General features: G+C 38.5%; 1 protein-coding gene and 1 non-coding gene across 4 annotated transcripts in view; one reads left to right on the top strand and one right to left on the bottom strand.

The window, feature by feature from the left end:
• The window catches only part of Cntnap5bl1 (contactin associated protein family member 5B like 1), a 1004796-nt gene that overhangs the window by 376346 nt on the left and 614778 nt on the right, over window positions 1–13672 (bottom strand). For all 3 annotated transcript variants that reach the window (NM_001329899.3, XM_063272228.1, XM_063272229.1), the window contains 1 exon segment: window positions 2940–3059. In NM_001329899.3, coding sequence (NP_001316828.2) covers window positions 2940–3059 — 120 coding nt within the window.
• On the top strand, window positions 5019–5145 carry LOC120096412 (small nucleolar RNA SNORA17). Its single transcript, XR_005492838.1, has one exon. It is a non-coding gene; the product is annotated as a small nucleolar RNA SNORA17 (small nucleolar RNA).

Genomic DNA, 13672 nt, shown 5'->3' on the forward strand with positions numbered 1-13672 from the left:
GGTGTTTTGACTATTATGTGACGGGAGGTGTATCTTTTCTGGTCCAATCTATTTGGAGTTCTGTAGGCTTCTTGTATGCCTATGGGTATCTCTTTTTTTAGGTTAGGGAAGTTTTCTTCTATGATTTTGTTGAAGATATTTACTGGTCCTTTGAGCTGGGAGTCTTCACTCTCTTCTATACCTATTATCCTTAGGTTTGATCTTCTCATTGAGTTGGATTTCCTGTATGTTTTGGACCAGTAGCTTTTTCTGCTTTACCTTATCTTTGACAGTTGAGTCAATGATTTCTACGGAATCTTCTGCTCCTGAGATTCTCTCTTCCATCTCTTGTATTCTGTTGGTGAAGCTTGTATCTACAGCTCCTTGTCTCTTCTTTTGATTTTCTATATCCAGGGTTGTTTCCATGTGTTCTTTCTTGATTGCTTCTATTTCCATTTTTAATTCCTTCAACTGTTTGATTGTGTTTTCCTGGAATTCTTTCAGGGATTTTTGTGACTCCTCTCTATGGGCTTCTACTTGTTTATTTATGATTTCCTGATATTCTTTCAGGGATTTTTGTGTCTCCTCTCTATGGGCTTCTACTTGTTTATTTATGTTTTCCTGGAATTCTTTCAGGCATTTTTGCGATTCCTCTCTGTAGGCTTCTACTTGTTTATTAATGTTTTCCTGTGTTTCTCTAAGGGAGTTCTTCACGTCTTTCTTGAAGTCCTCCAGCATCATGATCAAATATGATTTTGAAACTAGATCTTGCTTTTCTGGTGTGTTTGGACATTCCATGTTTGTTTTGGTGGGAGAATTTGGCTCCGATGATCCCATGTAGTCTTGGTTTCTGTTGCTTGTGTTCCTGCGCTTGCCTCTCGCCATCAGATTATCTCTAGTGTTACTTTGTTCTGCTATTTCTGACAGTGGCTAGACTGTCCTGTAAGCCTGTGTGTCAGGAGTGCTGTAGACCTGTTTTCCTGTTTTCTTTCATCCAGTTATGGGGACAGAGTGTTCTGCTTTCGGGCGTGTAGTTTTTCCTCTCTACAGGTCTTCAGCTGTTCCTGTGGGCCTGTGTCTTGAGTTCACCAGGCAGGTCACTTGCAGCATACAAGTTGGTCTTACCTGTGTTCCTGAGGCTCAAGTTCGCTCGCGGGGTGCTGCCCACGGGCTCTCTGCGGCGGCAGCAACCAAGAAGATCTGCGCCACCCCTTCTGGGAGCTTCAGTGCACCAGGGTTCCAGACGGCCTTTGGTGTTTTCCTCTGGCGTCCAAGATGTGTGTGCAGAGAGAAGTCTCTTCTGGTTTCCCAGGCTTGTCTGCCTCTCTGAAGGTTTAGCTCTCCCTCCCATGGGATTTGGGTGCAGAGAACTGTTATTCCGGTCTGTTTCCTTCATGTTCCGGTGGTGTGTCAGGCAGGGCTCCTGCCACTCCTGGGCCCTCCCCCACGGGAGCCCAGAGGCCTTATACAGTTTCCTCTTGGTCCAGGGATGTGGGCAGAGGTTGGCAGTGTTGTTGGTCTCTTCCGCTCTGCAGCCTCAGGAGTGCCCACCTGACCAGACGGTGAGGTCTCTTTCCCATGGGGTCTGGGAGCAGAGAGCTGCTGCGGGCCGGGATCCGCGGGTGTGGGACTTCCGGTAAACAGGACGTGCCTGGTCCTAGAGGAATTATGCCTCTGTGTGTCCCAATTTCACCAGGCAGCTTTCTTGCAGCAGACAAGTTGGTCTTACCTGTGGTCCCGAGGCTCAAATTTGCTCGCGGGGTGCTGTCCACGGGCTCTCTGCGGCGGCAGCAACCAGGAAGACCTGTGCCACCCCTTCTGGGAGCTTCAGTGCACCAGGGTTCCAGCTCATTACTTTTCTTGTGTTTGTGCTTATATTTTTCTATCTCCATTTCATTCTGTTGTTTGGCTTTAATAGAAAAGCTTTTGTAAGCCTTATAAAGAACATTTGGTAATTCCTTCCTCTCTCAGGGAATACTGTCATGTGACCAAGATCCCTCTACATTTTGTATTGAACTAATATAATTTCTATTATTTTTGAAGATAGCATTTCCCCCATGAATCTAGTCCTGTTGGTTTTTTTCTGCTCAGTATACCTTTCCAAAAACTCCCTTTTATCTCATACCAGCAGTTATTCAGTTAAGAAGACTTAGTGGATATTAGCCCAAAAGTTCAAATTACCCAAGATACAATCCACAGACCAGAGGAAGCTCAAGAAGAAGGCTGACCAAAGTGACACTTCACTTTTTCTTAAAAGAGGGAACAAAACTATTTGTAAGAGGGAATATGGAGGCAAAGTTTGGATTAGGGGCTGAAGGAACAACCAGTCAGAGCCTGTCCCACATGTGGTATATATATCTTCACCAAAACTAGATAAGATTGATGAAGCTAAGAAGTGCATGCTGACAGGAGCTGGATTTAGATGTCTCCTGAGAGACAAATCCAGAGCATGTCTAATACAGAGGCAGATGCTAGCAGCAAACTATTGAACAGAGAATGGGACCCATGTTGGAGAAATTAGAAAAAGAATTGACAGACATGAAGGGACTTGCAACTCCATAAGAAAAAGAATGCCAACCAACCAGATGTCCCAGGGCCTAAACCACTACCCAAAGATTACCCGTGGATTGACCCATGACTCCAGCTGTATAAGTAGCAGAGGACGACCTTGATGAGCACAAATGAACATAGAAGCCCTTGATCCTGTGAAAGTTGGACCCCCCAGTGTAGGTGAATGTTGGGAGGTGGAGTAGATCGGGAGGAGAACACCCTTGTAGGAGAAGGGGTAGGGGGATGGGATGGGGGGTTTATGTCCAGGAAAAGGAATAACATTCCAAATTTAAATAAAATTATCTAATAAAAGAAAAAAGTATAGAAAAAAAGTAAAGTTTAACTTAACTCAAAAGAAGAAGAAGAGGAGGAGGAGGAGGAGGAGAAGGCTTAGAAAACATGGCTCTTACCAGTAACATTGCAGTACACCTGTAGTGGTCCTAGTGGGCCGCTGCCATCAGAGTCAACATAGAAGAACCCAGCTTTGTTCCCTCTGTGTCTATATATCTCACAGGATTGCTCATAGATGGCTGGAAAGACATAAAGGGAAACTCTACTTGATTCTGAATATCACCCTGAAGGAGTCAGTAGCTCATAGGTAACCCCACTTCTTATATTTCTTCCTTTCCTTCCTATATAGACCCAAAAGGTTTTACAGCTTAATATTCTGGTACTTTAAGGACTTGTACAATATTTCAGTTTCATTTCTGTTGCTGCAAAAATACCCTGGCAAGAAAGTAACATAAGTAATAAAGGACTTATTTTAGCTCATAATTCTAGGTCACAGTCCATCACTAAAAAGAAATCATAGTTGTTGGAACTTGAAGAAGCTAGTAACCTCATATCCATAACCAACAATGCAAAAAAATATACATTTTTCCCTCAATGTGTTCCTCATATTCTCCTTGATTTTTCCACTCAAATAGATCATAAACTATTCTGGTTGTATTTTATGTCAATGGTCACAAGATATTGTCATTTTTAAAGCAGGAACCTCGATGGAGAAATGCCACCCCTGACTGGAATGTAAAGAGTCCTATAGGGCATTTGCTGTATTAATGGTTGATATGGAAAAGTCCAGTTCACTGTCAGAATATTTGTCCCATGTGGCATTAAAAAGGCTCATCAAGCCATGAGAACATGCCTATAATCAGTACTCCTCCATTGCCTCTCTTCAATTCCTACTTCCAGCTTTATAGCTTGAGTTCCTGCTCTCACTTTTCTTCATGAAGAACTATAACTTTAAACTGAAAGAAACCCTTTCCTTATGGTGTTTATCACAGAAATGGAAGCCTAAGTAAGGTAAGGAAACCCAGTTTAGACAATGATCGTACCACAGTGGGATGGGTCTTTCCATTACAATTAACTTAAGATGATCTCTACAAACATGTCTTCTGGCCAACCCAATATTGACAATCCCTCAGTGAGACTCTCTTCTTAGGTTATTGTACATTGTTTGAAGTTGATTGTTAAAGCTAACCATCATATGCCCATACTTTATTATAGTTCACCCATTCGTTCACTCATTCTTAGCCCATATCAGGATTACATCTATCCAAAACTCTGTCTGTGGTCTTTTTTGATTTGAATTCTGCCTGTATGTGACCACAGTATACTAAAAATAATCAAAACATTGTTCTATCTTCACTATGCTAAAGAACTTCTAAGATCCACAGATGCGTGTCATATGACACTATATTGTTGCAACTGTCCAATGGCATCAGGGTTCAACACATATTTGGCTAGTGAATTTAAAATATACACATACTTTTATACATTTTAACAATAAATATGATGACACTAATTTTGGGAGATATTGTTTGTGTGTGTGTATGTGTGTGTGTGTGTGTGTGCACTTGTGCATGCACACATATAGGCATATATTTGTGTACTTATATTCAAGAAGGGCAATAATTCAAAGACTGTTTCTTTGTGTTTTTAATTTTGTTCTCTCCTTGCTATTTGACTAGGCTGGCTGGCCAAAGAGCTTCAAGGCTCTACCTATCAATACCTGCTCACCATGAGGATTAAAAGAGGCCATAAGCCAACTAGCCTTCATACATTCTGGGGATCATACTCTGTCCCTCATGCTTACAAAGCAAGCAGTTTATCAACTGAGATATCCTTCAGCACAAAAAGACACTCTATTACATTATATATTCCACGCTTTGGAAAGTGATATAATATGAAATCCAGATTCAATTGATATTCACCTAACAACTGTTCACTAATTCATAGATGTATGTCAAAAAGCATACTTTTCACCAAAGGTCAAAGAAATTGACAAGACTATCAGCCTGTGTTCCCATGCTGAAAGCCCATAGCAGGCACAGAGGTCTTGGAATGGTCACACATGAGCCAAGTCAGGTGATAGGTGTCACATAATTAGAAGTTTTAAAAGAGCTGTATACTTGATAAATATTACTCTCTCATTAAAGAAACAGAGATTTGTAAGAATACAAAAAAGATTTATTAATTAACATTTAAATCATACCCCTAGAGGTACTGGGACTGCTGTATCAAAAAGTACATCAATAGGTGGCAGTGAGGAAGGAGATTAGGTCTATGCTTAGTGTTCTGACTGGTGGAAATCTAATTGATAGTTAGTCAAACACTCCCTGAAAAAAAGAAAAAAGAACAAACCTGAGATAACCACCAGTACAGTGTCAGGGGGCCTAGACAGGCAGCTAGACTGAGAGGACCACTAGATCATCTCTGTGTAAACCTGGACTAATTCCCATAGCAGGGAGTGAGTCAGAGACAGGAATAACCCACGGAGAACCATGCAACCCTGTGAAAGTGAGACCGAGACTATATTACCTGGGGCCATGGGTGAGTGAGCCCAAGAGGGTTACCTATCCCACACTGTTGTTCATAAGTAGAGAGCTAGTCTGAGATAACCACCAGTTTGGAACCTCACGGGGCTGGGTGAACAGACTATGCTAGATATGAGCCCTTCCTTGTGACATAATGCACAATCAGAGCATAGCACTCTAGAGACCACTCCTGAGATAATCCCAGACATGCAAAGACTCCCAAGTGGCACTAAGAGGAGCAAGTAAGTGGTAGACAAATAGAAGAGAAAGAACGGCAGAAGGATGAGTACACATGAAGAAAGGCAGAAGTGTTGACTTAAGGGTATCGAGGAACAGCCTGATGTGAGTAGCTGTGGAATGCCACGTTGGAACATGGTAGGGTTCTGACCTCCATCAGAGTCCATTTCTCAGTCAGTGGCCTAGCACCAAGAAGGGTGTGTTAAGAAAAAGTAACAGGTAGACATCCCTTGTGTCTGTTGCTTGCCAATAGACATGGAGATTCCTGAGGGCTGTGCAGAATTGGCCTTATCCTCTTGCCTGGGCTTTGTGGGAAAACTGATCTTGGGGACATGAGGGCAGAGATGACACAGCCCCTAGCAAGTTTCAGTACTTAGGAGAGTGGTCCCTGTGCTTCACTTAGGCAGTAGAAATGTTTCTTATGGCCTAGTCACAGATGAGCTAGCCTGAAGGGCATTGGAGTGAGAGAGCTGGTTCTGTCCCCTGGTGGTTGTGGCATTGGATAAGTCAACTTGGGGAGTGCAGAACATCTTGCCCCATGGATGTGGATGGTAAAGAGCTGGTGGGCTGACCAGCTCAGATACCTTTCAGGCCCAGATTCAAGGCTTTGAGTATGCCCACTCCAACATCTATCCCATTAACTGCTGGAGTACATTAATAGGGCTTTCCCTATTGATCTAAAACTATAGGATCTCCATGACATAGGACAACAACATGATACCTGAGAGAAATCCCAGTGAGTACCCAGGATAGATGGTGTAGCAGAAACCAGAGACATTGTACCAGACCAAAACTCATTTCAATAAAAATTTGCAAGTCAAAAATTATGGACAAAATTGGGACATACTGTGACATACTACAGCTTCCACAATAAGATATATTTCTCCCTGTTGGAGGAGTGATTGTATGGGCAGAAGATTGGTAGGTGGAGAGGGGGAGATGAGTGGGACTGAGGTACATAGTGTGAAATTCACAAGGAACTAGTAGAATTTAAAAAAAATCATATTAAACATCTTAGACATAAAACTTTATACTGACACACGCACGCACACACACATATGTATGTGTGATATATATATATATATATATATATATATATATATATATATATATATATATATATATATATATATATATCAAAAACCAAAAAAAAAAAAAACCTTTGGAAGGAAAAAGTCTGCAATCCAAGGAAGTATCTCAAGGCAGGAATATGGAGGGAAGCACTGATGCAGAGGCCCTGAAGATGTATTGCAGGCTCCCTCCTCACAGTTTGTTCTGGGTCCTATATTATGCCATTAAGAAGAACTTGACATTATATGTTACCACCCACAATTGGTCCCCACTTCAATAATTGTTCAAGAAATTCCCCTAAAAAGATTGTTTACATCCCAATATCACGTAGACATGGCATCAACTGAGGTTTATCTTCTGAAATGATTCTAGATTGTGACAAGATGACAAAATCTGGTCAGCACAGTATGCCCATGTGTGCATATGGAGGTCAGAGGACAACCCGAGATGTCTGCTATCATATAACCCCCTTGTTTTATTCAGAACTTGCTATTTTTCTACTGAATATGCCTTTGGCTAGCTGTCCTGTGAAAGTACAGAGTAGTCATGCTTTCATGTGGTCCCTGGATTTGTACTTCTAGGGTTTCAGAGCAAAAGTACTTTTATCCATTGAAATACCTCTCCAGCCCCAGTTCCTGCTGTTTCACATAAGAATTCAGCTCTGCAGGTCTGCTACTTTGTCCCTCTCTCTTTTATCTATGCACTCTAAACCCTTCAAAATTGTGTTACTCTTATTCCCTGTGCTTGTACTTCTTTCTTTCTTTGTTTCTTTGTTTGTTTCTTTCTTTCTTTTCTATCTTATTAATTTTGCTACTTTTACATCTTTTTCCATTAAAAAATGCTTTTCCCTTTGTTTTGGTGTCTGTTTATTAGCGTATTTACCTCTTCTTCTTTTTTTTTGTTATTATGAGTTTAAATTATCTTTGGATATTTAGCTGAGTTTTGTCAAATGAGACTAAGCATGCCTAATATTTTCATCATTCCTTCATCTGCATGAATTTAATTTAGCATGCCCCAAAAAACATATACCATTAGACATGGAACGTTCAACAGTGCACTTATAGTATCTTGTGAGAACAGAACAGAGCACAGGGTATAGTCTCACAGATATCAGATTTTGTTGGATTTTCTGACAATGGTGACAAATAACATGAAGTAAAATTAGCCAAGAAGTTTAGGTAAAAAGACATCAAGGGGTTGGGGATTTAGCTCAGTGGCAGACCGCTTGCTTAGCAAGGGCAAAGCCCTGGCCCCCCAAAAAAAAAGAAAGAAAAAAAAAAGACATCAAAAAGCCAGAGGTTTCTTTGTGCCTGTGGGTAGCCTCATTTATGTATGTATGTGTGTGTGTGTATGTATGTGTGTATATGTTATTATTTCATTTATTTAGTTTTGCAGGGGCCAGAGACACCAACTCTTCTTCAGAGGGAGTATTAGTATAGTAATGGAGGGCCATTAAGGAAAAATAAGCAGAATTCTATAAGTTTGAGGCCAGCCTGTTCTTCATAGAGAACTGCAGGCCAGCCAATGATACATAGTATAATTTTATTTTTAAAAGAAAAGAAAGGGTAAAGGACCATCTAGGTGAGATGTAACTTAAGGTTTTACACTCTACTAGTGTTCAGCAAGGTTAGTCACTGGGCCTTGAGACTGAGTTCATCTTTAGACATACTAAGAAGATAGAAGGGGTGAGTGTACCTTTTATTGGAACACTTTACAGAATTTGTTTCCAGTACAGTTGCTATCAGATGAGTCACCATGAGGTACAGCTGGATTTGGGTTCCTTTCTGAATCTTTATCTAATGTTGCTTAGATAATTGGAAACAATGAGGACAAAGGTAACACTGGACCCAGTAATTCAGTGAGTACCAAAATCAAATTACAAGTGCATTACAGACTTTGATATTAAGAAGTGGATTGTATGAATGTCTGGAAGAATATGACACTCAATTTCTTCATGAAGTAAACATAGCAAAAATATTAGAAATGATTCAAGTTCCAAATAGTAAAATAAAATGGTCAAAATGCTCATAATAAAATTAATGAAGAAGAAAATAGATAGAAGTTAAATATGGCAAGATATCAAATGGGAAACGCAAATTATCACAAAATATTAATATTAAGTTTTAAATTGAACATAGAATATACAGGCAAGAAGTGAACTATAGGACAATCAGCATATTTGTCTGTAGAGAAACGAGTGCCTAAAAGAAAAACAAAATGAAGTTGGTATGGCTGGGTCAATTTCTATAATTAGAGTGCTTGTCAAACAGGCCCAAGGACCTGTATTTCTAGAATTTGTATATGCCAGTGTGTGCCTATAATCTAAGCTGAATGGAGAGCTCCAGGTTCAGTGAAAAAATCTACCTCAAAATAAACTGAAGTGACTGTAAATTATGTCAAACACTGGTCTCCACATGCATGTGTGATTACATATATATGCATATCCATGAACAGGCACACATTTATATTACTGGAAGTTTGGGAGGAATGTCTTTGTGGTCAACAGATGATGCCAGGGAAGCCAAGGTAACTTCTTGGAATTCTTAGATTTTTTTTAGAATAATATAAGAACAGAATGTTATTAGAGATTAAAAGGAAATCCCCAAGGCAAGTAAAGCTGAAAATATCAATATCTGCCCAGAAGGGAAGAATGGAGAAAATAAGTGGGAAAAAAAGTCATTCTGTTTTATGTAAGCAGACATGAAGGTAGCTACACAGGGTAAGGTACCCACCTGGTCAGAAAGGTAGCTTCAGAGAAAGAATAACAAATCAAGTCTACCAGGGGGAGCATTCTTATGCTCATGCCAAAATCCAATAGAGAATGGCAGAAAAGAAGAAAGAGGAAGAGTTTCTTAATTCAGAACACTAAAATTCTCACAGACCCCCCAAAAAATTCTCACAGGAATTGCACAAGGAGGTAGGCATTCTAGAAAGGAGAATTACCTAAATAAAGAAAGAATTACTCCTTTTATATCTTTAGCATAGTTTGAGAACATGCCTTACTGAAGCTTAGTCCTTTTGCCAGATAATTGGCCAGCCCAATTATCTCTTAACTCTTAAGAAAGAAGAGAAAGGTATGTCTTCAGAAAGAAAGATATTCCAATTTGATGCACAAAAAGATGCTGTGGCAGAAGCAAAGTTGGTCACTAATGAAAACACCAATCAGTAAACTCTACATTGATGTTGAATGCTTACTATCAAGAATTCATGAAAAGAGCTGCACTCCTTAGAGAAAAGAACAGTGGTAGACACATCAAGGCTCTTCAGGATAAATTTTTACACAAACAGAGCATTTGTTTAGTATGACCAGGCAAAGAAAATGATCCATGTTTTCAGAACTGAGGGAAATTCTGAGGACAGTTATGGCAGATAGTTATTTCCTAAGGTACAATCTGAAATGTCCTAGTTTATTTCTTATGGTACAATTAGAAACATCCTTGCAATATTCTCTCTTATTTTTGATAATGGTAGTATTGAGATGGCAAAATGCTTGTATTTAGAATTTACCTTTTCAATTACCATGGTCAAAGCTATAGTTTTGCAGTTTCATCATTTGTATTTCTACAGTAAAGTATGAATCTCAATCTATGTGTGCATGTGAGTGTGTGTTAGTATGTTTGCATGCTCTTGTGTCTGAGTACGTACATATGTGTTAATGTAGCAACCAGAGATTGACATCAGGTGTCTTTCTCCATCATTCTCCTTAGTGCTGCTCACTCCCACTTTTAATTTTGATGTGTACTTGTTGTGCAATGCACATAAAGTCAGAGAAAATTGAAGGGGTTGGTTTTTTTTTTCGATCTGGTGAGTAATGGAGATTGAATTTAGGTTGGTAGACTTGTTAGCATACATTGTAACTGTCTGACAATCCTGTCTGCTGTGCACCTTGGTTTTTGAGAGTGAACCTGAATCTCACCAATTTGGCTAGACTGGCTAGTGACAAGTGCAGGCCACTATGCCTGACTCTTGGTTGTAGGTGCTGGAAATTATAACTCAATTGCTCATATTAACATGGCAAGTTTTTCTTTTTTAACCCTGTAAGCCATCTCCTTTACTTCTCGGTACATATCTTTAAGGTGTTAAAATATTTCAGGTCTTCTTAGGTTGTCTGCTATTATCCTTACATTGTTCTATATACATAAACAAGTATGTGTGTAACAATAATTAATTTCAAAAGAGGCCATGAATTTGAAAGATGGCAAAGAAGATATATGGGAAAGTTTGGAGGGAAGAAAGGAACAAGATAAATGATATAATTATAATCTCAAAAAAATTAAAAGAAATATTTTTTGAAAAATGTTTTAATGTTATCTCTCTTCTTCCTGTGGTGTCATGCATAATAGAGTATTTACCATGTTATTGCAATCCATTGTAGATTGACACACAGTTCCTGTAGATAAAAATAAAATCATATTAATTCTGAGAAGTAGGTAAATGCTTGTGAAACATTTTCTTTAGCAGCCATTTATTTAATTAAGCTTGTCAAATTAGTTATTTGACAACAAGATTCTAGAAATTTGACTTGCCCTTCTGTCAGCAAAGAAAAGAAAAATAATGCTAAAACTATTGAGTATTCCGAGCTTTTGTTGTCAGAGGGCACAGAACTCAAAAGACATGGCATAATGTCCAGTTGTAATATTAGAGCTAAGAAAAGGTGTCAGAAGGTGCTTTGGGCTCTAGGGCTACAGTATATCAGAGTCCTGGTGCTGCTCATAAGTTCTTCACAGTGAATGATTAAGGCATTGTGCCAGTCAGGCGACTCCAGGTGAATTGCAAATTACCAATTTGGTACCTATTTTCAACTCTACCTAACCCTTACCTATACTTCAGTGTCTTTTTTGAAATCAGTTATTAAAGGCAGTCTGTAGCAGGGGTTGGGGGAGTGTCTTATAAGTGAAATACCTGTTAAACAGCAGAGCATTCTGGCATTCTACTATGCAGTGAGTCAGTACATGAAACACAGAGTAGGCAATTTTAGTTAAGTGCTATGATTGAAACAAGAAATATGAATATGAAAATATAAGGAATAAGAATCCATTTTAGACTTCCATATATAAATAAAGTCCACCCTATTGGGAGCCTGAAATTAAATGATCTTTCTGTTGATGATAAGCTAAAATGAATGTCAATGGCATGGCTTGGGCAACAGTTTTCCTTGAAGTACATTAAGTGGCAGCCACCAAGCTTGATACCATCCTGGAAAATCATGTTTCCCAAGATGATATATGGTATCTGACTAAAAATACTTCTATGAAAAATGCTTCATAAAAGATTCAATTTGGAATTAGAGGGAAGGCTCAGTCACTGAGGAACATGTACTGCTCTTCAGGAGCCATGGGATTGGTTTCCAACACCCGTAATGCACAACTTGTAATGACCCTTAAATCCAATGCCAGAGTATCTGACACTCTTCAGGCCTCCTTGAGTGCTCATATACACTGGTACCTTCGTTAGAGTCATTCTAGGCAACAAGACATATGGAAACAGGTCTCTATAGATACCCCAAAATTGTGATAATATTTTGTGCAAGTCTTGTCTGAGAAATCAGATTTATAAAACATAGGATTTAAAATTATGAGGTATTAAAAGCTGCAAAACCATGCATTCATTTATAAGAACTGGCAGTCAAACTTTGTAACATGAAAGTGATGCACTTGGTATTGATTTTAGAGAAAATGGATTGCTTACACTGAAAAAAAAATGGTTTTGCTTTCCAAAATTACGGTTATGCTCTAATTTTGCAAAAGAAACTTAAAAATTCAGTTGCCAATGTGTCATTCATCACAGCTTACAATTCAATCACAAGCTCAAGATTTTAACTCACACAGTCTTGTAATTAAGAAAAATCTGGCAAGTGTAGATTATGGCAAGATTTCTAAAAGTTTATTGAAACTAGTAACTTAAGGGAGCATTGCAACCTGGGTTACCTACTCCAGCTGCCATTCCAAAAATACCTATAAAATTATTATAGCTTTAAAAGATTGTTTTCACAAAGTTCCTTTGCATCTTCACGATTGTAAAGTTTACATTTAGCATGTATGCTTTTAATTTTAAAGATACATAAAGCAATATTATTGGAAAGTTTTGCCTCAAGGAATGGCTAATAGTTCTACAGTATATCAAAAATTTGTTGATGCTTTAATACAAGAAGTGAGGACTTCAAATGCTTCAGTGTATATTATTCATTATATGGATGATATTTTATTATCTGATCCCTCTGAAAGAGTATTACTACATGTCTGTTATTATTCACTGAGATTTAAAATTTTGGAATAGTTGTTACTCCAAAAATAAGGTTCAAAGACAATATCCTTTTCAATATTTGGGCCATGATTTATATCCTAAACAAATTGTGACAAATAGTTTACCTACTTTAAATTATTTTCAAAAACTTCTGGAAGATGTTTATGGGCTAAGATCTCAACTTAAGCTCACCAAACGAGATTTAAGTTGCTGTTGGTTATTCTCAAGGGGGACGCAAATCCTAATTTTCCTCGAAAATTAACTGGGGAGGGAGAATAGCTTAGCCAAAAGTAGAGGAAGCTATTAGCTGACAACAGATATATTATGTAGATTAAGATCAATTATTGGTTCTTTGCGGTCAAAGTAGTCCTTTGGAAAAAGGGACCATTAGTGCGGATTCTTCTTTCTTCAACTCCATAACCATTTGTAACACTCTGCTCTGAAGCTATTGCTGTGTTAATGCAGAATTGTAGGTTAGAATCACAGCAGTATTTTGGGAAAGAACTTGATGAAATAATCCTTACTCCAAATAGCAATTAAATTGGTTATTGTAGTATACTGATATTTGGTTTATTGCATGTGAAAACTTTTCAAGCAAAAATTAATAAATATTATCCAAAAGATAAGTTGTTACAATTTGCCTCTATGCCTGCTTTTGTATTTACTGTAAATTTGTGCATACAGTCATCAAAGGGTGCTCTTACTGTATTTACAGGTGACTAATCTAATGGGAAGCTGCCTATGCAATTGGATCACATGTTTGTTCTCTCGAATTT

Source organism: Rattus norvegicus, chromosome 13, assembly GCF_036323735.1.
Source record: "Rattus norvegicus strain BN/NHsdMcwi chromosome 13, GRCr8, whole genome shotgun sequence".
NCBI lineage: Eukaryota > Metazoa > Chordata > Mammalia > Rodentia > Muridae > Rattus > Rattus norvegicus.